General features: G+C 37.0%; 1 protein-coding gene across 3 annotated transcripts; it reads right to left on the minus strand.

Moving 5' to 3' along the window:
- Positions 1-582: 582 nt before the first annotated feature.
- Positions 583-19,619, minus strand: UBXN4 (UBX domain protein 4). Of its 3 annotated transcripts, XM_058193992.1 has the most exons (14): positions 19,207-19,619; positions 14,294-14,396; positions 12,769-12,797; positions 10,855-10,973; positions 8,996-9,134; positions 8,501-8,588; positions 7,954-8,008; positions 5,585-5,749; positions 5,160-5,287; positions 4,602-4,704; positions 3,427-3,558; positions 3,047-3,249; positions 2,499-2,576; positions 854-993 (listed from the first exon to the last, which is right to left on the minus strand). In XM_058193992.1, the coding sequence occupies exons 1-13, from the start codon at positions 19,286-19,288 to the stop codon at positions 2,513-2,515; spliced, it is 1,410 nt and encodes a 469-aa protein (XP_058049975.1). In that variant the 5' UTR covers positions 19,289-19,619; the 3' UTR covers positions 854-993; positions 2,499-2,512. The 3 variants fall into 3 exon arrangements, with proteins under 3 accessions (XP_058049963.1, XP_058049970.1, XP_058049975.1); XM_058193980.1 differs by lacking the exon at positions 2,499-2,576 and having other exon boundaries at positions 583-993; positions 19,207-19,613; XM_058193987.1 differs by lacking the exon at positions 2,499-2,576 and having other exon boundaries at positions 583-993; positions 8,501-8,585; positions 19,207-19,609.
- Positions 19,620-20,404: the final 785 nt, after the last annotated feature.

Consider the following 20,404-nt stretch of genomic DNA (forward strand, 5'->3'; position numbering starts at 1 on the left):
ATCTATTTTTGTATTTTAACAAATACTTTATATTTGTAAAAAGACTGTGAACTAGATTGAACTGTGAATCTGAGTAATTGTGTTTTTCATTTTTGTTATACTCTACTTTTCCCTTTGATTTTTAAAAGGTCCTGAGGCAAGAAACATTAAAAATTAATCTGACCCCCTCCTATATTTCTGTTGCTATGTACAAATGAATAGTTGAACCAGACACGTGATACAATATAATTAATGGCAACCACAGCAGCCATGTTGAATCACCAGGCCTAGGCCCCAAATAGGATCTGTCTCTTTTCCAAATCCCCATGTATATAAATCAGGAAGACAAGAAATTGTAAGAACCGAGTCTCTTTCTTACGGCATGGGGATCATTCCATAGCTCTCTATAAAAAGTAGGACACCTCAAAGAAACATCATGTTATGTACCAAGTATTTGGGGGGAAAAACTTTATTGAATGCCATGAGATAAAAACTATGAATATTGGGCTGTTACAGAAGCATTACAGGGGGGAAAAAACCCTTATCCAATTTATTAGGATTACACTCTTCTAGGCTGAGTGACTTGTTTGGTATTTGGAGATGCCTATTTGTTCGAAGATTTATATAGATAAAAAGTGTCTTTAGAGGACTGTATAAGTAGTAAATATGAAATTCTAAACGTTGATGAGACATGGAGGATTTTTATATTGTTTTTGGCAGTAGTTACATTTGCAGAATCTAGCTGCACAAGTGGGTTAGCATTTATTCCAGGCAGAATACTCAACCAAGCCCACTATGCAGCAGAATGTTTTAACTGAAGCTAAATCAAATAGGAAAAATAATAATCAGTGATTTCTATGTACAGTTTAGTCAGGTTACATTTGTTGGGTCGAATTTCCATTCCAAGTATTATTATCATCCTCTCCATCATCCTGAGTTCTCAATCGGTAGATCTTGCCTTCTTTCTTAAACTCTTCATTCCGTTTTTCCAATACTCGTTTCCTAACTGTTTGTCTGAAGAAGAAAGAGAGAGAGATTGAATACAAATTCCAATAGCGGCCAATATTAATTCTTGATCAAATTTTTGTCTTTTTCATTCCAAATTTAAGGAAGGTTCTATGAGAGGAGGAGATTTAATTTGATCATAAACCATGGATTCATGTCACAATGTCTAGACAGACCCGCACTTAGGTCCATTTGTTCAGCGATTATTCAAAATTATAATGCTGTTTAAAAAAATGGACTTACAACCCATGCCCCAAGTTATGGCTGTTGCAGCACCCCTGAAGTCATGTGATCAACATTTGGGTGCTTGGAGCCCCACCCACACTTATGACTCCAGGGATGCTACAACTCCTCCCCACCCATCCATGCTTTCTTGGCTACACTGCACAGTGGCTAAAATAGAGGGGACAAGTCCCAGTTGCTCCCACTGCCCTGTGCTCCACAGGTCCTGCTGTGCCATCCTTTGCCATTCAATTCTCAGTTAATGATAGCAACCAGGATGAACGGATTGCAGTTACTAAGTGATGCTGTCATGTAATGTCTCACTTTATGACCGCATCACTTAGCTCTGGAAATTTTGGTCCCAATTTGGGATCATAAATCAAGGACGATTGTAAAGTGGACTGCTGACTTATTTTCAAAGCATAAATAAGCATCTAAAACATGGAAGTTACATAGTAGTTATTTGCAAATAGTCGTGTCATCCCATCCCATCCCATTTCCTGAGAATGGCTTAACTTCACCAGTGAAGATGCAACAAACTAAGACACTGAAGTTTTCAGTTCATCCCATGAGATCAGACAGAACAAGCATTAATTCAGGGCTTTACATGAAACAACTAGACAACTCATGATCTTTTGAGTCGTTGTTTCAGAGGTATTTCCTTGCCAGATTCCTCAATGCCTTTAACAATGGCAGAACTAACATACTGCCTACACTGGAAAGATTGGGGTACATTCAGAGATGGATCTCCCTTGAAAATAGGCCAAGTTGAACTGTACAGCACAAACATCAGCACAGGAAATGTTTTATGACAGTTTGTATTAAACTGTTTCATGTCATAAAATATTTCTTAAAAATTGCTGTATTTCAATTCAATGGGTGTCATGGGTCCTGGATTTTGAATGTATTCTGTAAGATCAATTTAAGTAGCTTAGTTCCAAAATTGTTGCCCTATGAAGCACCATTTTGCCCAATTAATCACTGCAGGAATGAGCTTTTTAGTACAGGTACTCTCAACTTACAACAGTTCATTTAGTGACCATTCAAAGTTATGACATCACTGTAAAAAATGACTTATGACCATCCTCATGATCACGTGACCAAGATCTGGATGCTTGACAACTGGTTCATATTTATGACGGTTGCAGTGTCCCTAGAGCATGCGAACACCTTCTGACATGTAAAGTCAATGGGGAAGCCAGATTCACTTAACAACCGGGTTATTAACTTAACCACTGCAATAATTCACTTAACTGTTGCATGAAAAGTTATAAAATAGGGGCAAAACTCACTTAACAAATCTCACTTAAAACACTGCCACCTGGTGGGATCCAGGAGTCATGACTATGTCAAAGCGCAACAGCATGTGCCTGAAATTCAGATGACCCTAACCCTGTTAGCCTTTCATAAAAGTAAAGATAAAGGTTTCTGCTTTAGTCAGTTGACTCCAAATCTAGGAGGCAGTGCTCATTTCCGTTTCTTAATCAAGGGAGCCAGCATTGTCCAAAGACATTTCCATGGTCATGTGGCCAATATGACTGCATGCTGAGGTGTATAGAACTCTGTTACTTTCTCACCGAAGTGGTACCTATTTATCTACTTGCAGTTGCATGCAGTTGAACTGCTAGGTGGGCAGAAGCTGGGGCAAGTAATGGGAGCTCATTCCATCACACAGTGCTCAAATCTCAAACCTGAGCTGTCAACATTACAGTTGACAAGCTCAGCTTCTTTAACCACTGAGCAAGCCACTGTGCAGAGAAGAAGAATTAATACCGTTTCTTCAACTGATAAAAAATATTGAAATCTGATCCTTGATGGCTTTAGTAGGAAGTGTTTGTACCTGTTTGGTTCTGCAGTGTTAGGTGCTGAAGGATTTGAGTGCTGCTGTTGATGTCTTGCAGGAGGCTGAGATGAAGGAGGGCTGGTAAACAAGAAATTGCTAATAAATCGCCAAACAGCTATCAGTGGGTAAAGGATTGTGCCAAGGAACTTCCATAAATCTCCACTGGAAGACTGTACGACTGCCGTAGCTGGCCTTCCTGCCTATTTATGGGAAAATAAGCAAGTACTGTTTAGAATTTACTAAGAACTAGAATTTATTTTTTTAAAAAAACACTTCTTACTCTATTATGTAACACATATAACTTGTCTCGTAGTAAATTTATAATTATTTATTTGAATCCTGCACATTTCTTTTGTTTCCCTTTTTTACACACTTACAGGCAACAATACTATTGAAGCACTTGGAGCAAGTCCCAGGTCTAATAATTTTTTCTCATAATCATCTTTGGTAAATTCTCTTCTGGGGAACATTGTTGCCAGTGAGAAGTTGCCATATGTGTTGCCAACAATCTGTAACAACAGAACAAGTCAAGTTCATTTCTATTCTTTACAAACAGGAGGAAATATAAATGACATGCCATTTCCAAGACAAATAAACTTTCATCCCAAAACTGTTTTCATGAGGAACTGAAAAATTCTTCATTGACAGTAAGAATATTTGGATGTTCACTTTCAACGATTGCTCAACTACTGATACGATTACTGATATATTTGGTAGCAGACAATGTGCCTTACTATTGACCAATAACTTAAGTGATCCTTCAAAGCAGAAATTAAGTAGGAGTATTAAAAAGGTTATTAGGTCTTGAATGTACTTTGAAAGAAATGTACTTTCTTTCATATCTTTACCCAGTTTTTATGTTAGGCAACAATGCTTTTCTTATTGTAGAACAATCCTTTTCCTACAACAAGGAGAGACACACCAAATTTCAACTGCACTATTGGAGCAATCAATGGGTGAGTAGATAAGACTGTAATCATGTAAATAGCATAAACACTAACTGAAATGCTTATGGGTTGCTCCCTTCTATGTTCGTAGAATGTAATTCAATTTTTAAAAAGCCTCCTTATTAAACCTATTTCCTTAAAAATTTTAAAGACAATATAATAATTTAATTCAACTATTAATGCAGCTTCCATTTACCGTATATACTCGAGTATAAGCCGAGTTTTTCAGCACGTTTTTTGTGCTGAAAAACGTCCCCTCGGCTTATACTCGAGTATATACGGCTTATACTCGAGTTTTTTTTCTTCTTCTTTTTTTCACATTATACCGGATGGCGCAAACTTGGCGGGCTTTTGCATTAGCGCGGGGAAGCCCTGCCGGTGCAGTGAGAGGGCGGGGCGGGGGAGCCGCCAGCCTTCTCGGCTGAGGGAGGGAGGGTTTCCCCGACCGATAGCTGCCTCATTTCCCACCCTCGGCTTATACTCGAGTCCCCAGTTTACCCCAGTTTTTTGGGGTAAAATTGGGGACCTCGGCTTATACTCGGATCGGCTTATATTCGAGTATATACGGTAATTAACTTTTTGAAAACGAACAGATACTTGTTCACCTGTGCAGCAAACCGATGAGCTTCTTCCAAGGGAGCATCTGAAGGGAAACTATTAGTAAAAGAAGATCCATCTGGAAGGCGAAATTGGATTCTTGCTATAGCACTAGGGAAGATATTTTACATTAAAACGTTTGGTTTTACAAATAACACCTTAAATTATAGAAAAATGAGGTTCTACAGAAAAAAGAGCTCATTATTTATATCAAAAATTGTGGGAGAAGAGTGGTAGAATCTGAGGTAGAGTCAAAACAGGACTCAACCTAGAATGCAGCCACAAACGGAGTAATTGTGGCTATGAAGTGACTCTAGGCAGATTCCTCTTTGGATCCCACCCGCAGGTTCTAACACTCCTTCTCTTACAAAGATATCTGTGAATTCAGAATAAGCAAATTATCTGCCAAGAAGCTTTATAGCCCTAAAGTAGGATGAGGAAAGAATAAGCACTAAAACGAGAACTGGGATGAGGCTAGAACAACATCCAAAGTTACAGGCTCTTGCAAAATGCAAGGGTGGTTTTATGCAAGTTGAGAATAACAGGGGACTGAAAAAACCAATCACCTTTTCTCCTTTTGGGATGTTTCCTTCCTAGCGTCCATTTCAGCTTGCTTAGCCTGAAGAGCAGCAGCTTTTGCAGCTTCTGCCTCTTCTTTTGACCTTGCAAAACGAGCTGCTCTTTCAGCACGATCCTTCACAAGACAAAAAAGTAGCTCATTAACATGACTTTTTAATGCTAGCTGCAAAAATCAGACATCATAGTGATTTTGATGTAAAAGGAATTGTTGTTTTTGAGTTAGATCCAGATCAAACTATATTTGGATAGATCCACTGAAATCAGTAATGAGCAACTGAATATTATTCTTAAACTGATTAAATGTAACTGTACTCAAGGTACCATAATCCATGCCAATTATCAAGGACCTGTATTTAGGACCCAAGGGCTGAAGTTTTCTTTGTACAATTAAACCACACACTTGAATACTTACCAGTGCAATTTGCTGCCTGATGCGTTCCCTAGCAGCTTTATCTTCAGCTTTTTCTCGGTTCCTTTCTTCCAATATTCGTTTTGTAAGTTCTTCTTCCTGTTTCCTTTTATATTCCAACATTTCTTTCCCAGTTTTTCTTCTATCTATTTCTTTTTTTATTTCTTTCTAAATAAAAATAAAAGATGTATTTTATTTACTGGACTTTAAATCACCATTCTTTATGTTTAATAACCAAGACAGCAATAAAAATGCAAAATAGAAACAAATAGCACAGCTAAAATAGCTAAAAATCAAACAATAACATGTAAAAATGTATTTCGCAATTAAAAGCATGGTGGAAGTGATGTAACCAACCTCCAGGGGAAGGGAAATTAAGAGACAAGTGCATTTCCCTAGGGAGCACATTCTGTAGCCTCAGAACTACACAAAAGACAATGTGACAAGATGAACCTCTGGTAATGGGAGTGTCTTCAAAAGAGCATTTTTTATTAATCTGAGTATTTATTTATTTCTTACAATGACTGGACAGTTTACAACAGTATAGTTTACCATTTGGACTTTTAAAGATTAACAATACTGTGAGTTGTGGCTAGTAAACAACTAATAGGCAGTACAGATCTTTCAGTACACGAATCTGCTTATATTTTGTAGTAATTGCAATTTTTATACATTTTTAATCCCAGCTAGGCCAAATTTCAACCACAATCCATGAATTTTAATTTTCCTTACCACCATTTTATCTGAATTTAGTTTCAATATAAATCATCAGCCAATTATGAAGTTTAAGCAATGTAAATAGTGGTGATTGCTTTCTGGAATAGAAAATGTATCTGGGTGTCATCTGCATATTCATGAACTCAATTAGAAAGCTTTGGATAACCTTTTCCAGAGATTTGTAGGTAGTAAATAACATAGGTGACATAGGGAGAGACCACAGATCAAGGACTAGAGTGTCTCATCTCATGTCAGAAATATAGGCACTAGAAAGGGGGAAATTATTTTAAATTTAAAAAGATAAAAACTTTAATAAAGACAGATTTATATAGTTCTAGTCCAGTGTGGCTGGGCCACACTGATGGCAGGATATTTCCAACCAGCAAGTCGTTCTGTGTGCAACTGTACATGTTGGTCCCAGGGGAAAACTGTAAAAGATGGATAGTTGTTTGAATAGTGCCACATTTACAATAAATATCCTTGTCCTCTGGGAGAAACCCCCATTTTTCCATGTGGTCTTTAGTTCTAACTAAAACCAGTGCATAGTCTATTTAAAAATCTCCAAACTGTCCATTCCTCTGCTGAACATCCACACAACTCAAGCGGTTCTACCGAATTATGAAGATGTTGGTTTGAAGTTTCCATCTTTTTAATTGTTCTTTTTGAAGGGTAGTAGCAATCCCCTTGGCACAATCTAAAAAGCTCTTTCTTGATTTCAATCTTTTTGTAGAAGGTACTCAGCCAAATAGCAGGTCTGCTGGATCATGTAATACCTTTCCACATTCCACATCTTGTCCTACACTCCTTTTAACCCCTGGTAGAGCTATTCCCATCAAGATAAATAGTCTGTAAAGTGGGATGGGATACAGACATCCAGTAACAATGCAACATGTATCACTAAGCACCCTATCCACTTGTGTAGAGTGCATGGACTGGCCCCAAATGGAGCTGGCATACTCTCCTGCTGAGTAATACAATGCACCCTAAGTAGTTTCAGCCAGTTTACTAGCTGTAATTTCATTACTTTATGGGCATGTCCTAACAGGAAAGAAGGGAACCTCTGAAAAATAGTGCCCCCAAAGCTCAATCTTATCAAAAGGTTTGTGGGTTGAAAATATTAAAACCCACTGCAAGGCCCCAAAGAACTAGCAAAATTGCATTTCCCCTATTTATGTGGCCCATCAAAAACAAATGGCCTTACTACTCTATTCTAATTCTAAACTAATTCCAAATTAATCCAAGTCCAAAAAATTCATTTTACCCAGGTATACCTAGAATTGCAAGCAACGATTTTTGAACCACCTTGCCTGGGAATAAAATACCTAAATCTTATCTATAATTAGAAATCAGAAACAATACCCAGACCATGGGATGGGTTTTTAAAAAAATCTAAATATAAAATTATAACTATCTCCTTTCATGTACTAGAATAAAATCTGGTGCAAAGAGACATTTAAGTATCTTTCAGAATCAAGGGCCCAGTCCCAACCTAGCTGAATGAACCATTCACAAAGGCAAGGGTCAAATAAGCATGCAGCAGGCATCATTTCTCCACCCCTCCACATGTTTCTGAGGTATTAAAATAAAACTGTGTTCTTCCAACTAGAACATTCCTGAGAGAGTCTGGCAATGCTAAAAATCAAATTATATTCTACCTGTTCTTCTTCTTTTTTCTTCTCTTCTCTTCTCTCTTCAAGTTTTTGTGTCACTCTGTATTTTGAAAGAAAATAATAAGTTCAAACTGAAACAATCTGCATAATGAAATCTCATATCAGTCACATCCAAAATTTCACAATTCACCCAGTGATAACTATGCTACAGTAACTTAATTCCATGTGTTTAGGATACAACATACAGACAAAAAAATGTTAAGTTCAGAAAATGCTAAAAAAAATGTTCCTATGAACAGAAGGAATTCCAAGTCGTATCTTATGCTATACATATTTTGTCCTCCAAGCTTTTTCCCATTCACACATCCTTGTTTCCCTTATAAAATTTACTTTTCCAAACTTGGCTTCCTTCTTAAGAATGACAATTCTGGAAAAAGCATTGATACAAGTTTCATTTTCCTTCTGATTTAATTTAATTTTTAAAAAAATATTTTTGTGCAAATACAAAATGGCCTAATTAAACCTCAGTGAAATTAAAACATACCAAAGTTTCACTAAATAGATGCATTAAACAGTATTTACAAAACCATACCTTTCTACTTGAGCAGCAAGATCATCTGTAGTCTGTTCTACCCGTCTGTTATCTTTTGCATTTGTCTGGACCAAATTTACATCACCTTCTCATAAATGAGAAGCCCCATATTTTAAAAAAAGACAAAAATTGACACTTTTGTTATAACAATTATACAATTGTATTAGTTAATAAGGGCATTGTATATATCAATTATTTCTGGTAATAAAAATAACACACTTTTATCTGATTGTTTTTTTAAAAAATGTTTTATTGCATTATAAAATGTAGTAAAAAGAGACATAGTTCTTTACTATCATTTGCAAATTAGGAAATATGTGAGGGAGACATATAGAAGGTTGGAGGGACACACAAAGCAATTAAAGGTTACTAACACAAGGAGGCAGATCCAGCGGGTGATTTATTATTACTAGACTAAACATTAAACTTGAGAGGGTTGAATAGTAATATCTCAGAGGAAAAGTAATCTATAAAGAATGAGCTAGTAATACTTACCATCTGGAGTTATACGCAATCTTTCTAGCTCTGTTTCAGAGGTTTCAATGGTTTGTGATTGAGAATCTTCTGGGTTGCTACATGAAGAGGAGGAACATGAAGCAGAACTTTCTAACCCTTCAGTTTTTATTAAGTGCATCTAGGAAAGAAGAAAGTGTTGACATACATAAATGTTGCACTTATTTTAGATTCCATCTTTTACATTCAAAAATGTGCACTCTTGTTATATTTTAAAGAACAAACACAATTATTTTCACCTAGTATGTACTTACTATGTGAGGCTATATTTCAAAAAATATTTCTAGACTACTCAACACGATCACTGCTAAATGTCTCAACTACAATTTCTATAATGCTTGGTATGAATATGATGCCTGGAGATGACAGGAATTGATAGCCAAAATAACTGGAGGCACCAGGTTGCTTGCCCATGGACTACTCTATTTACTAGACCAGATAGCATTTATATCAACAGCGTTTCTTTTCTAGTAGGTTATTAGCCCACTTTCCCAAGAAAGAGCTGGCCACATATATGATGCAATTATATAAAAAGGGGGATTATTTTAGGAAATGTGGGCCTTCTGACCCTGGTAAATTAACTAATTTTAGAAAGGTCAATATCATCTCACTATGCATTCAAGATGTAACTGCAGTTAGTCCATGTTTAATGACAATATTTAGGAGCGGAATTTCTGTCACTAAATAACATGGGCATAACGCGCAATAATGCCACTTAATAGTTGCAGGAGTCCCTAGTTATCCTAAGTGAATCACCACAGGTCATTAAAGGAGGTGCTCATGTGACCGTGACTTCCAACTTCCAGCCAACTTCCCTATTGACTTTGCTGCAAAACACAATCATGCAATGCATGGAAATGCACCAGATCATGACCATAGGCCCATGGAGGCATTGCGACAGCCAAAATTTCAAGAACTAATCATAAGGACAACACATTCAGCATCATTGTAAGTTTGAATAGTCATTGAACAAATGGTTGTTAACCAAGAGCCATCTGCAATACTAAATTATAAGTAAATAAGACTCTTTCTGACAACAAAATCCAAGCGTGGAGTAATTGAAAGACAATGTTGCTGCAGCTAGCGTGTATTGTGAACAATATGTTAAAAATTAAGAGGATTCAAATTCTGTGCAAAGGATAAATTAATTTCACAGGGCTTTTAAAGGGAGAAAAACTCATTTACAGTGAAGTTTTCTTATTGTACAATGGCTGAAATTATTATTATTAAATTTTAATCCTATCTATATAAAAACTCAGAGAGACAAACATCTAATACTCCTTTCTCCTCCTATTTTCCCCACAACAACTGTGTGAGGTGTTTTGGCTGAGAGTGAGCGACTGGCCTGACCATCACAGAGGTGGCATTCATTTTTACTACAAACTTAGAACACATCGTCTCCTGGTTTATAGGCCAGCCCATGAACCACTATATCAAATTGGCTATCCAATCCAATGTATATCAGAAAGTAACAATTTATTACAATAAATATTTTAATCCTCTGATGAAAGTTCTCATTACTCATTACCTTTCAAGCTTTGAATGTAATGAATTTGTTTAATTGAAGGCAACTTCAAAACGAAGAGTTGTGTGTATATATTTATGTAGTTATGTATACAGTTTGTATTGCCATCAATTCAGAATATAATTCTTGACAGCTAATGTAGGATTAAAAACAAAATAAAATAAACAATAGGGATAAATGAATCATCATGTAAAAAGTGGGTCAGTGAAGTATAGACTTGTGATAATGTACTTTTCATCTTTTACAAGCTTGGCATAATTTTTTTAAAACAATCCTTCATTTTATTGAGAAAAAATCAGATCCAAAATTGTTTTACCTGCTTGACTTTATGAATTCTTGCAATCAGTTCTTCTGCAGAAACACTGCCAGCAATTACTTCAAGAGGGATTCCATTATCTCCTATAAAGAAACTAGATGGAATACATACTACTGGATCTATGCAATAACAGTAAAGGATAATATATTATCTTAAGAGTAAAATAGAAAAGCAAAGAAAATGAGTTTAAAAGAAATGGGATTACTAAAAGGAAATGGGCAATTTACATTCTGCATACAGCAGACCTGCCAAACTTCAAAGGTACTCCAAAATACCATTTTCTGCTGTCTCCTGAAACCAAATAGACAGTCCAAATGAGAAGCCGTACTGGAATCTTACTGTTTTTAAGACTTTCAGTCTTCCACATTTGAGATTATTATTGCATTATCAAAATTCTTATGCATGCTTTAGAATTAATTGCTAACCCTAATTTCTAGTCAAGTAGTCCATTTCCAACCACAAGTGAATGGATATTTGAGGTGTTCAGAAATGGGAAAGAAGGAAGTTTCCTAAGAATCTTATCTGGTACCAAAATGTCAGTTGCCTCTGTGCACTATAGTTTATTTTTACTGATATTAAATAAAGATGTTAATGTAACATTCTATACTAATAGTCTATACTAATAGTCTGCAGAAAAAATAATTGCTACCAACTTGCCTTCCATTGAGGACCTGTATACTGCACGAATCAAGAAGAGGGCCGTGAAAATATTTACAGACCCCTCGCATCCTGGACATAAACTGTTTCAACTCCTACCCTCAAAACGACGCTATAGAGCACTGCACACCAGAACAACTAGACACAAGAACAGTTTTTTCCCGAAGGCCATCACTCTGCTAAACAAATAATTCCCTCAACACTGTCAGACTATTTACTGAATCTGCACTACTATTAATCATTTCATAGTTCCCATCACCAATCTCTTTCCACTTATGACTGTATGACTATAACTTGTTGCTGGCAATCCTTATGATTTATATTGATATATTGATCATCAATTGTGTTGTAAATGTTGTACCTTGATGAACGTATCTTTTCTTTTATGTACACTGAGAGCATATGCACCAAGACAAATTCCTTGTGTGTCCAATCACACTTGGCCAATAAAATTCTATTCTATTCTATTCTATTAAATTAGTGGCCATAACTATATCCTTTTGAGTGAAATCCCATGAGTTATAATCGATAGTACTCAAATGTTTCAGTCAAATAAATCAATACCAAACAGTTCATATGAAAACTAGATCTAGAAAGTTGAGTGCAATAAACCATTCTGCAATCATTTAAATGCTGTTTCAGAATCAGTTTCCTATGTGGTATGTAACTGTCAGAATCCATTTTCAGCAAACTATGGTTCTATGAACCCTAGCATGAAGTTAAAAAAAATATAAGACAAAATATCTGTGAGACTAAAATGCTTTTATTGTTTATGTTCCTTGACTGAAAATTATAAAGATGTATGTATGTATGTATGTATGTATACATATCCTACTTTTATAGTAGCATCAACTGTAATGTTAAAACAACATAGTGGTGTCCTAGATGATTGTACAGCTAAAAGCTCTACCTAGACTAGAGGGAGAGCAAAGAACTTGAGGAAAGTTGATGTAATGGTGAACAGAGAAGCATATGAAGCCATCTCAATAAAACATGCATGCAATTTGTTAAAGGGTGTAGAACAGTACACTATGCAAATGATAGACAGGCTTCAAAGCATGATTTTAATGGAGCGATCTGATGGCTTCACATAAATGAAAGGTCAATTCCAAGGCTATGTAACAGCAAGTGCAAAATATTTTTGAGGAAGCAGGTCTTAAAAATATAGCAAAGAAACCGAGATGCACTAGACCATTTATTTTAGTTTTGCAATCATGTACTATGAAGTTGTATAATTCTATGGTGTTCAAAGGATACATATTTGTGAGAACTGCAAACAGGCTTCACTGTGGAAGAGAAAGCATTAGTTTACTATTATAACCATAAATACAAAGAATGTCACAAAACAAATTAGGTATACCTAATTTATCCATATTACTGCAAATTATTTTTGAGATTGCACCGAATAAGTTTAGGATACCATACTGAAACTGATAAATATAATGCTATACAAGTTATATAACATAGTTCATCCTAAAGTTTTCATTTATTATCTATTATAAACATAAGTAAAAGCTTCTTTGCTGAAAGAGCTTTATGATTTTTTACACAGCTAAATTCTTTCATTTGATTTCAGTGAAATGAGAGGTAAGAATGGATCAGTTCATTTTTTCCTTTGTTTGGTACTTCCAATTCCCAAAATCTGTCTTCAAAGTTAGATTCACACATTGGTTAACCTTACTGCTTTTCCTCCTCTTTCTTCCATCATAGTTCCTTTCTCCATTTCTCATTTTATGCAAGTCATACCTCTGACTAAAAAGAATTAGATACGCCTACTTAAGACAAAAAAAAGTAAACTACATTAGAGCGTGTGGTGTGGTGATTAAGGTGATGGGCTAGAAACCAAGAGACTTTGAGTTCCAGTCTTGTTTTAGAAAGACAGCTGAGTGACCTTGGGCTGGTCAATTTCTCTCAGCCTTAGAGAGGCGGCACTGGCAAAACACAAGAGGGAAGGGGAGGGGACGGGAGGGGAGGGGAAAAGAAAGGAAAGGAAAAGAAAAGAAAAGAAAAGAAAAGAAAAGAAAAGAAAAGCAAGGCAAGGCAAGGCAAGGCAAGGCAAGGCAAGGCAAGGCAAGGCAAGGCAAGGCAAGGCAAGGAATACAGGGACTTGTCCAGGCAGTCCCTGAGAACTGGACACAACTGAACAGAAGGGGAAAAAACCTATACTAACCTAAGAAGTTAAACATTTTTTTAAAAAATGTTATCAATTACAAACATTATTGTAAAATTAGATAGAAGCAAGAAACATTTATTGTTTGAGCAAGAAACTATATCTTATACAACTAACTAGTCCTGTGGAGGGAAGGACTGTTGAGCTATCATGAAAAGTGAATTGGTGTACATAAACCTATAAACATACATAGTTTAACATTTCTCCATTCTAAATTGCCTTTTAGAGAGAAAAATGTATTTAGATTTTAGGACGAGAAAGATCTGGAAAAGAGGGGGGAAATGTAAGAAAAAGCTTAAGGGCACACCATCACTGTTCTAAACTTTCTAAACTGACAGTCTGTAGAAAAGTTCTACAGACTGTCAGCGTTCCTATAAGCATTAGGGATTTTAATTTTTAGTGTGAAAAGTATCAGCCAGATCTTATTTTGGCTCATAGCCAAACAGTAGGAAAAATATGAAGTGAATTATTATGTAAACTATACTCCTGATATCTACTTGTACAAAATGTAGTATTTCTTCCCTCTAAATTAATATTCTTTTCCAAAATAGCTGATTAGAAAGTATCTGAAAATAAAACATTTATTGAGAAATACAAAAGATATTGGCAAACCTTTGGGTATCAATTTTAATAGCCACAAAGTCATCTGTTGCTGCCTCAGACACTTTTGCATTCTCCCAGCTGGCAGCCATTTCTGTAGACTGTTCATCTTGTCCTATAAAAAACATTTAGTTTTAGGGATGCAATAATAGCACAATTACAAATTGCAACATATTCCAAATACAATCACAAAAATTATTACTTTTAAAACAGAAATGCTCACATAATTCCAAAGTCAGATTTGTTTGAAAAATCAGGGAACCTACAGATCAGGTTCTCCTCATAGGATCAATTTTAAGAAACCCAGACCAGACATGTCACAAATGGGCAACCGATGCAATACACAGACAAATAGCTCCAGATAAACCAAATTAAGAGAATCCTTCATCAGCCTGGATGAAAAGAAGGGAAAATAAGAATGAGCATGCTGATTTCATATCTCCATCTCAGTAATCATAGTTTCAATTTTATGATGAACCTCTGAAACAGGAGGATCTCTTTGATCTATAGAGGTTCTTTATTGAATCAAAAACTTCCTCTTATTTTAATGCCAAAACATTAACCTCATCTCAGTGCTCAAATAAGATAGGTTAAGAATGAATCCAGTGTGACTGTTTGAAAAGAATTATGTACACATCCTATTCCACTTTAACTACTGCCTTGTTTGAAATATGGATAAAATAATGACTTTTTTTTTTGAATTTATATCCCGCCCTTCTCCGAAGACTCAGGGCGGCTTACACTGTGTTAAGCAATAGTCTTCATCCATTTGTATATTATATACAAAGTCAACTTTTTATTGCCCCAAACAATCTGGGTCCTCATATATTTGGGTAATATATTTGTCACTTGTTTTACTATGAGTTATATAAATCAAATTAAAAGGAGTAAGACTTCTGGGGGTTTCCAAGACTATTGGAAGAAATGTCAATAGGCTTATTTAGCTGCAGGAACTGAAGAAGACCTAAGAACAATAACTGTAAAAAGAGGGTGAAAAGGCTAGGCTTTCTATGAAAGAAAATAAAGGTTATACTTATGTAAAAGTAGAGGATTCAGGATAAAAGGTGAAACGTTAAAAGTAGTTGACTGTTTCAGTTTTCAAGGCTCTAAAATTGATTATAGGTATACAAGATGTCCAGATAATAATAGGCAAAAGATATTGGGGGGTACTATGTAAGCTCATGAAAGACTCTAAGCTAAGTTTAGATTTCATCCAAAATTTGAATTATGATGCTAGAAGAAACTGCTTCACATTCCTTGTACAGTCAAGAGGACCAATTTAATACTAGAGAAAATCAAAGCTAGGCTTGAATGTTCACTAGAAACAAAGATCATGAAATAAAAACTATTATACTTTGGCTACATTGTGAGGGCAGATCCAACTATGGTAAATACTTTAATACTGGGGAAGGTAGAAATGCATTTGGCATAATGTTGTGACAGTTTAACCTGGACAGCTGTTATCCATCAAGTCATTAGGAATCAACCAATTGTAAAGAATGACAGTTCTTACACTAAAAAGGAGGAACAATGAAAATATTTATTATAAATTCTTTTTTTTATTTTCATGTGAGATGGTAGGTACAGTTTTATCTCCTCATATAATTTGATATTTTTATTTTCTGCATCTAAAACAAGTTCTAAACTACAAAAGCATGTGATGTTTAACACTTTAGAGCTGGGACAGCTTGTACTGACTGACTGACTGAGGCTAATGAAAACTGAAGGCACCACATTATTTATTACTAATTTAATCTGAATATATTATTCTAGAATTATATTTTAATATAACTATAATAGCACTCCCTTCAAAACAGAGAGCAATAAGTTCCCATATCAGATTTTCAGTAAAGAATACTGAGATTAGATTTTACTGGGGGTTAAAATCTAGAGATCTGGACCATATAAATAATAATGGTGTTTCACATACAGCATGTTCTGGTTTAGTTAACCAGAATGAGAAAACCTAGGTATATTATTTAATTCAATGGTTTAGCCATTAACTTTCTAGTTGACATTTAGTTATATGCTAGAATTATACCATTAGCTTATTGATTACAGTACAGTATAGAAATATACAAATATAGCACAATATATAAATATTTGTTATTTAATTAAAAAAAGTGAAAAGATGATGTTTTAACTAGCATCATTGCTTAAAACATTAACCTTACTGATAGCAACAGATCTGTAGCGAAAAAGGCAAGTCCGCCTATTGCTAAAAGAGATACAAGCTGTGACCTCAGAATTACTACCCTAGAGAAAACCAGACAGAAAAATAAAGAGCTCAAATGTATCCTTGTCCCCTAGAGGATAGTCCTATCTGAAATAACATGCAGAACGCATGCAGGTATCATATGATAGACAATCAGATTAATATCTATATTAAAATATGTTTTATGTACTTAGAATTTCTCACTAGAGCAATCATTTAGTTATTTCAGACTTGAGTATTCTGAAATCTTAAAAAAAATCCATCTTGAAATGAAAACAGCCTTTTGTACTAAAGAGTTAAAATATTTTATATTCTACCACTGAATAGACCATAAAATGGTTTCACTTTTGAATAAAATAACTAGCTGTAGGCTGTAAACCAAACAAACTAACTGGAAATAATCCAGTTAGTGAGAATATTCTTAAATTCTACGTCTGTCAACTATACTATAAGATATATCATTATCAATGTTCAGTTTAATATTTAGAAATTGAATTCACATTCATTTCTAAACAGCTGAGAATCCAGTGACTAGGATAGTTTAGTGCACAACAATTCTATCATCTTATGAGTGAAGAGAAATGAATAAACTCCAACAAGAGTACTGTTGCACAATTATTGTTTTCCTGGACAGATTCAGCTTGTAGCACAAAGCACATCTTGTTTAGTCTAAAGGCCTTCATCTTGGCTCCCTATCTTTACTTACCATAAGCAAATAAGAGGCCAAAGAATATTACACATTTTAAGCCTCTTCATGAAAATTCCTGATATTTTTTCAGTTGCAGTGAAAAATTTTCAAAAAGTGTGATTAGAGAAGTTGAGAAGCAAATAAATTAAGAAGGCAAATATTTAATAAAAACAGGCTGTGCATGCACAACTGATAGAACAAGGCTTTTTTTTTTCCAGTGTGAGATGAAAGGAAGCAAAAGTAGCATTAAGACTATGGACCCGCTAGACTTGAGGTAGTTTGGGGAATGTCAACCAGATCATTATGTGCTTGGATAAAATTCTGCAAAACTTAGCTGGATGGTCACTTCAGTTGAATCCACTAGAGCAGAAGTGCTAAATTCATTATACTTTATAAACTGGCTAGTTAAAGTTGAGAGTGATTTTGAAAACAGTAGAAAATTCATTCTTCTTATTCACTGAAGCCTAGGAGTTGAAGGGCAAATGTGAAGAGATGGTCTGGAACACCACACTCCAGCTTTGGAAAGTGGCAAATTGGACAAGGTAAGATTTTAAACCCAGGTGTCCCCCACCAAAAATAATCAGATTTACTATAATGTGGAACACTGTCAATTCTTAATCTATCCAATATCATCAAAGGCATTTTGTTTGCTGCTTATGCTGACATTGCAAGCCCTCTCACAGAAAGGTCAGAAAAAAGATTCACACCAGCATTCAAATAAACATACAATTACTAGGAATACAAGGAATAATAAAAGACACCAGATCTAGAATACTAGAAAGAAATAGGGAACAGCAGGAAGCTCAAATGCCAAATCTAGAAGTCTCGCCGTGGAGGAAACATGAAGAGGAAAAATGGGCTGAAAAAAAAATAATTTGAAACCAATGCATGACAGCAGTGGTATTTCTACTTAGAGGTTGTCCTCAAATTATGACCACAGTTGAGCCCAAAATTTCTGTTGCTAAGCGAGGCAATTGTTAAGTGAGTTTTACCCCATTTTACAATCTTTCTTGCCACAACTAAGCAAACTAATAACTGAATTAAGTTAATACAGTTAGTAAGTGATTCTGCCTTCCCCTTTGTCAGAACGCTGCAAAAGGTGATCACGTAACCCCAGGAAACAGCAACAATAATAGTAAATACATGCCAGTTGCCAAGAGTCTGAATTCTGATCACGTGACCACGGGATGCTGCAACCACCCTAAGTGTGAAAAGCGGCCACAAGTCACTTTTTCAGTGCCCTAACTTCAAATGATCACTAAACGAAAGGTTGTACGTCGAGGACTACCTGTACCATGTTTTTGCTCAAGTCTGTACCTTAGAGAAATATATATTCAGTTTTGCAAGAGGTTGGGCTGTTGCTTCGACCAGCGTATGTCCCATTCAACAATCATCATAGCCAGTTTAGTTACTGGGTATAATAATGCCCCACCTAACGCTTTTATCTTGCCTGATCCCGAAAGAGCAAAACCGAATTAAAGGAAGGGTTGGACGAGCCACTCTTGCTCAGGGGCAGGCAGGACAGGCTGAAAAGTTGACCAAAAGTCCCTTGAAGAAGGCAACAGCAAACCGAGTAACGTGCCAAGAGAACGACACAGGTTACGGCTGGGCAGCTGACAAAGAGTCAAGGTTGACACGAAACAGGCTGGATGGTTTTCGAGAGGTTGGCCGAGGCCGTGAGGAGAATCACAGGAGGCAACTCTGAAGCTTCTCAACCCGCCTCCCTCCCTCCTCGTTTCTCTAAAGAGGGTTGCGTATTTCGACGCAACCCTCCGCTCGGCTGGAGGACTCTCCCAGGCTAAGACTCGGGTCAGCGGCTGCAGAGGTCCCTTCTCACCCCGCCCCCTCCACCACCACCCCGCAGCAGGCCTTTTCCATCCCTCAGAGAGAGAGGAGGAGGAGGAGGCCCAAGCGTCCCTCGGGCGACTCCAGCAGCTACGCGTCGCGGCTCCCCCCCCCCCAGTTTCCCACAGAGGACAAGAGCGCTGACGCGGCGCTAACCAACCGCGGACGGGCCCCTACCTTGCACAAACACCACGAAAACGGCGCTGCGCTGCTTGGCGGCGGCAATGGCGGCCGGGATGGTGCCAGGGAACCACAGCATAATGGCGGCGGCGGCGGCGGCGTCGACTCCGCGCGCGGAAGACGAACGGTGGGGTGGAGGGGAGGGGAGAGGAAGGGAGCGAACGAGCGAGAGAGCGAAAGAGAGCGAGCTAGAGAGACGTTGCGCGCGGGCCCCTCGTCGCTCCGGCCCCTTGACCCTCCCGCAGTCCGTTTGCCTCGTACGCGTCAGTGCGCGCGCGCGCGCGCACGTCACAAACGTCAGCCTCGCTCTGGAGGCGGTGACTTTCCGCTCCACTTCCCCCTTTTACCCCTCAAAGAGGAGGTCGACGCCGATGGCGCTGGCACGCCTTTTTTTAAAAGCGCTTGGGTGGAATTGAGTGAGCGAGGCGGACGGGAAGGACGGAGGGAAGGAGGGAAGGAAGGAAAGTAAGTCCCAAGGTCCCGTCGCGCTCTGATTGGACGCCTAGGAGGAGCGTCTTGCTGAGCTTTAGCAGCGGCGAGTAAGGAGAGCCCGGTGATTGGAGGCGGGGCGGTGCCGGATGAATCCGGGGGTGTCGCGTGAATTAAAACAAAACAAAACAAAAATTAAATAATTAAATTAAATTAAATTAAATTAAAAGGATAGCATGGGCAAACTGCATAGAATATTGCAGTTCTGGTATGATCTAATCCTGTTTTTCGTGGTAGATAATAAAATTATCTAAATAAATTTATAATTGTGGTAGATAATAAAATCATCTGCTACAATGCCCTACCTGTCAATGACTACTTCAGCTTCAACCACAACAATACACAAGCAAATAATAGATACAAACTCAAGGTAAACCACTTCAAACTCGATTGCAGAAAATATGACTTCAGTAACAGTGGTCAATGCCTGGAATGCACTACCTGACTCTATAGTTTCTTCCCCAAACCCCCAAAACTTTAAGCTTAAACTGTCTACTGTTGATCTCATCCCATTCCTAAGAGGTCTGTAAGGGGTGTGCATAAGTGCACCTGCGTACCTACCGTCCCTGTCCTAATATTCCTTTTTTACTTACTCTTTTCATGTATCCAAATTACGTTTTTAACTTTTACTTGTTATCTTATATATTGGAGTATCATGTAAAGTAGTGCAATATTGCACAATAGTGATTGAGGCACCAAGATTGAA

Source organism: Ahaetulla prasina, chromosome 1, assembly GCF_028640845.1.
Source record: "Ahaetulla prasina isolate Xishuangbanna chromosome 1, ASM2864084v1, whole genome shotgun sequence".
NCBI lineage: Eukaryota > Metazoa > Chordata > Lepidosauria > Squamata > Colubridae > Ahaetulla > Ahaetulla prasina.

What these genes read in the sequence shown, in the direction of transcription:
- UBXN4 (XM_058193980.1), bottom strand. Translation starts at nt 19,288, where the DNA reads ATGCTGTGGTTCCCTGGCACCATCCCGGCCGCCATTGCCGCCGCCAAG. An exon ending in GAATTCATAAAGTCAAGCAG is followed by an intron (nt 9,135 to 10,854) that starts GTAAAACAATTT and finishes CTTCTTTCCTAG; the next exon opens with ATGCACTTAATAAAAACTGA. An exon ending in TCAGGCAGCAAATTGCACTG is followed by an intron (nt 5,288 to 5,584) that starts GTAAGTATTCAA and finishes TGTCTTGTGAAG; the next exon opens with GATCGTGCTGAAAGAGCAGC.